We start from the raw sequence: 5000 nt of genomic DNA, 5'->3' as shown, positions 1-5000 counted from the left end.
TTTTAGCACATTTGCCCCAGGGTTTTTGTAAGGGTCCAAACAAGAACCTGCTCTGGTGCTGATGAGAGATGCTCTGAGTCTTTCAATCCAATCAGATGCAGCCACTCTGTGTGTTAGCCAATCAGAGCCTTCACTCTACCTCCAGCAGGCTGTCCTCACAAATCAGTGGGGGAGGGGCGAAAGAGAAAAGGGAGCGAGAGAGGGAGACAGGGAGAGAAACATAGAGAGGGAGAGAGACAGAGAGGAAAGAGGGAGGGAGGGTGTAGTAAGAGTAGTAAGCTGAGGGTGAGAATCTGGTCCATCTGTCTGCAGTGAGGAGTGTCTGCCTCGCCTCTTTCTTTCGCCTGCCTGCGTCGTCTGTCTCCCTCTTCCTCCTCCTCTTCCTCCTACCGACCAAAACACTAGCTAGCCATGCCTGAGTGCTGGGACGGGGTGAGTCCATCCATCTGCCCTCTGGACTGTGTGTCTGTGTCTGTGTGTTTGTATTTGTGGAGTGTGTGTGCATGCATGAGAGGGTATGTCTGATATCTATATGCTTCAATTCACTTACTTCATCATCAAATATATCGCATATATAGCATATAGAAAAATACTACTACATTCTTGAGAAAGAGATTATACAGATGCTGCGCTTCCTTAACCTATACAACATTAGAATTCCTATGCATTTTGTGTGTGTGTGTCTGTGTGTGTGTGTGTACAATGTGCAATCTTATGTCTCCATAACCGCCATAACTGTCGTAACCTTGAATTTGAAGGTAGCGCTCCTAATATCCTTAAGGACTCCGTGCCTGTATTAACTGTTGTGCCTGAGAGACAGATGAGAGACAGTGCTCATTGTTAGGAGTGTTAATTATACCAAAACGCCTCGGTGATTTATTGATGTGGTGCTGTGTGGTCATGCTCCTGACACAGAAACACACTGACACACTGACACACTTCTGCTCACATAGGTCCACACACACACACACACACACACACACACATACAGACACACGCCCACATAGCTGCACACTGCAGCATGCGTCAGGATGCTGAGAATCCTTCACAGCTGCTTGGCCACAGTGACCTTGATAGATAGAGCAGGGAGCAGTGTGTGTGTGTGTGTGTCCGTGTGTGTGTCCGTGTGTGTGCGTGTGTCCGTTTGTGCCTGATACACTGTACTGTAGAGTGATTCTGGAAGCGCCATTTTGAGCACAACTAACAGATGGAGAGAATGTAGGTCAGACACAGCATGCCCACACACACACAGAGACAAACACACACACACACAGCTACACTACACACAGACAAGTACACATACACACACATACACACACACACACACATACTATGACATTTGCAAATATTCTCAAATGGAAGCACACTCACTATATATGCAAACACACACTCTTATAATCTTATACACATACACGACTAGATAAAAACAGCACATAACCCCGCCCCCCTTAACACACACATATGCACACAAACACACACACACACACAGACACCTTGTAGGGAACCTTAGCTACATGAGCATATTGAAGCTTTAGTTCTATAGTGTTGTTGTTATAAGAGCTAATGCCAATCCTTGTTGCAGGAGCATGATGTGGAGACGCCTTATGGGATGCTGCATGTGGTGATCCGGGGGGCCCCCAAGGGAAACAAGCCAGCCATCCTCACATACCACGATGTGGGGCTCAACCGTAAGACCATACACACACACACACACACACACACATGCACACATACTCATATACACACATACATACATCATACACACACACACACACACACACACACACACACACACACAAATAATAATTCATATACAGTCAGAAAGCTGAGTCTCCAAAGTCCAGACTGAAAATAAGAGCTGTCTTATTCATCCCTCTTGGGTGATCTAAAATTTAGATTTACATTTAATGTGCTGAAAATCTCAAGCTCAGTGCAAGCAGTGAGTCAGAATGGGTGCAAGCTTTTTGTTGCGACCGTGTGAGCCAATATCTCATGTCTAACTGACAGTCTGCAGAAGAGGTTGAGCGTGAAATGGTGTGCAATCACATCTTAACACACATCCATCCAATTGACCTAGAAATCAGAGGGATTACTCTTACGAAAGCACTGTAGCATAATCCCACTCTTCTTTTGGGCAAAAATGCGCTGTCCTTTTACAAGAACTGTGGAAGGGTACAACAAATAATCTGCAGTTTTGCATCATTTTTACAGTATTCATTTTATGCATAATGCATAAAAAAATGACAGTAATAAGACCACAATGTGGTTGATCTCCTGACTGATGCATTATGGGAGAGTGGTGTCCTTCATCTATTGATCTAGTACCAAAAAACAGGTTTGGTTTGTAGACCTGAATGAGATGTCTTTGACCTTGGAGCTGAAAGCTCATATTTCACAGCGAGTTTGACACCTGAACTAGTACCAGCTCACCTTCAAGAAGGTCATTTGCACATTTGATGGATTGATAGAGAAAGCAAGCAAGAGAGAGAGTGTGTGTTTTTTCTGAGAGTGAATGTATATGTGTGTGGTGCATGAGTCTAAAAGAGAGATATTATGTGTGTGTGTGTGCATGTGTGTGTGCGTGTGCGTGTGTGTGTGTCTTTTACCTTCCATATCCTCAACCTTGAAATCTGCATCCTCTTGAGAGGATAAAAGTAAAATCCTCCATCTCAGAGGAATTGGCAGCATTTGTGTGTGTGTGTGTGCGCGTGTGAGATGAGAGAGAGAGAGAGAGCATGTATGTATATCCATGACAGAGGTAAAGGAGGTAAAGAAATGTAGGTCACAAAAACATCCCAGTCATGTGATGCTGTCAGGCTGTGTGTGTGTGTGTGCACTGCGGCACTTTGCTGCATTTGATGTGATACATTAAAATGCATTGCCTGTAGCACAGCCCTCCCCAGCATGAGAAAGGGAGGGTGAGAAGGAGAGAGAGAGAGACAAAGAGGGAGAGAGAATGTGTGAGAAATAAAGAGAGAGACAGAGAGAGGGGGGGCAGGGAAGGAAGGAGGGATAAAAAGCAGAGCGTAGACAGAGAGGGAGGAGAGAGATTAAAGAAAGGATAGAGATCGGAGATGCGGAGAGAGGAAGAAAGGATAGAGATCAGAGATGTGGAGAGAGGATGGAAGGAGAGAAAGAGAGGAAGAGAGGGAGGGAGGAAGTGGCCTACATTCTGCGATGCAAGGATGTGGGTCAGTTAGTGATGCTGCAGAACGGAGAGCCCCGCCCTAACAGAAACGGATGCACACGCGCACACACACACACGCACACACACACACACACACACACACACACACACACACACACACACACACTCAAACAGAGTTACCTACACACACACACACACACACACACACACACACACACACACACACACACGGAGCATGCACTCACATTTTCTCTCTCTCTCTCTCTCTCCATCTCGCTCTTGCACACACACACACACACACACACACACGCAGGCCATTACACACACAAACTCACACATACTAGTCATTGCGCGCACACACAAACACACGCACACTGTTTTTCTCTGCTGCATCTCACAGAGCAGACTGCTAATGTGCTGCTAATTTTTGCTGTTTTCAGTACCAATGATCAATCTAATTGATTGAATTCATTTTCATTTAGCCTAATTTATAGTTCAGCTTCAGTATCTCAGGTTGCATGGTCACTGTCTGGATGGTTTAGGGTACATGATTTGAAGCATTGTTTTAATAACCAATTTATTTAATATTAATTAATATTGAGATTGAGAGATTCTCTCATTCTGATCAAAAGCAGAGAGCGCTCCTATATTGCACCAGTTTGACCAGTAAATGTAATTCATTCAGCTATGATTTTTATTGTTACATCAAACTGAACTAGGCAGATCCAATTGATTGGTCTCTCCCTCTCTCTCTCTTTCTCTCTCTCTCTCTCTCTCTCTCTCTCTCTCTCTCTCTCTATTTCTCTCTCTCTCTTCTTCCACAGATAAGCTGTGCTTCAACTCTTTCTTCCAGAATGAGGACATGCAAGAGATCACTAAGCACTTTGTGGTGTGTCATGTGGATGCTCCAGGACAGCAGATAGGAGCGTCTCAGTTCCCTCAAGGGTAGGACACACACGCACGCACACACTCACACAAAAACACACACACACCACACCACACGCACACGCACACACATGCAGACACAGACACGCACACCAACACACACCCACCAACAGACACACACACACATGAAAGAGTTATACTGTCTTCTGATCAGCTGTGTTTCTTTCTGCCCTCAGGTACCAGTATCCCACCATGGACCAGCTGGCTGGCATGTTGCCCACTGTCCTGCAGCATTTTGGGTATGTAGCACACACACACACACACACACACACACACGGGGGAAAGCTTGACTGATTCCAAGGACCCTACTGACAGCCCCAATATAACAGTGAGTATTGTTTTTTTCATTCCTAACAGATTTAAGAGCATTGTGGGAATTGGAGTTGGAGCTGGTGCCTACGTTCTGGCCAAATTGGCAGTAAGTATCAGCTAATTCCTATCTTTCCTACCTGTCGACATCTGTCCTATCGAATGACCTAACAAATGAGCTTTTTTGAGAGGTTTTTTGACCCTTATGATGTTGTGCTGTATGTGTTTTGTGTTTGTGTGTTTTGTAGCTGATTTTCCCAGACCTAGTGGAAGGCCTTGTCCTGCTCAACATTGACCCGAATGGGAAGGGCTGGATTGACTGGGCAGCAACCAAGGTGAGGATCGCTGTGAAACTGAGTGGGTCCGGGAATTTTACATATCAGTGACAACCCACTTTACCAGCTGCAGCCAGTCTCTATAACCAGCCTCTGATGGCTGACTAAGGCTGTGCAAACCAACCCACACTTACATCAGAGGTCATTTTAAGTAGCGGATCCCATCAACTTTAGACCTGTGATTTCATTATCAGCAACAAAAACATTGTGTGTTGCATGGCATCCATTATCGCTGAGGAACGGCATTGCTTGGTGGAAGAATG

The 5000-nt window shown here is 45.2% G+C and overlaps 1 protein-coding gene across 3 annotated transcripts in view; it reads left to right on the top strand.

Annotated features, from left to right (window-relative positions):
- Nucleotides 1-5000, top strand: part of ndrg4 (NDRG family member 4) — a 22517-nt gene that overhangs the window by 6010 nt on the left and 11507 nt on the right. For all 3 annotated transcript variants that reach the window (XM_076269751.1, XM_076269759.1, XM_076269745.1), the window contains 5 exons: nt 1583-1688; nt 3973-4093; nt 4270-4332; nt 4451-4511; nt 4651-4737. In XM_076269751.1, the coding sequence (XP_076125866.1) occupies nt 1583-1688; nt 3973-4093; nt 4270-4332; nt 4451-4511; nt 4651-4737 (438 nt within the window). The remainder of the gene's footprint in view (nt 1-1582; nt 1689-3972; nt 4094-4269; nt 4333-4450; nt 4512-4650; nt 4738-5000) is intronic.

This window comes from Alosa pseudoharengus, unplaced genomic scaffold (assembly GCF_046254945.1).
Source record: "Alosa pseudoharengus isolate Yale_2024_CS ecotype anadromous, Long Island Sound unplaced genomic scaffold, YU_APseudo_1.1 YU_APseudo_1.1_scf_10, whole genome shotgun sequence".
In the NCBI taxonomy this organism is placed as follows: domain Eukaryota; kingdom Metazoa; phylum Chordata; class Actinopteri; order Clupeiformes; family Clupeidae; genus Alosa; species Alosa pseudoharengus.
Note: the sequence above shows the minus strand (reverse complement) of the source record. Positions and strands in the feature narration are given on the sequence as shown.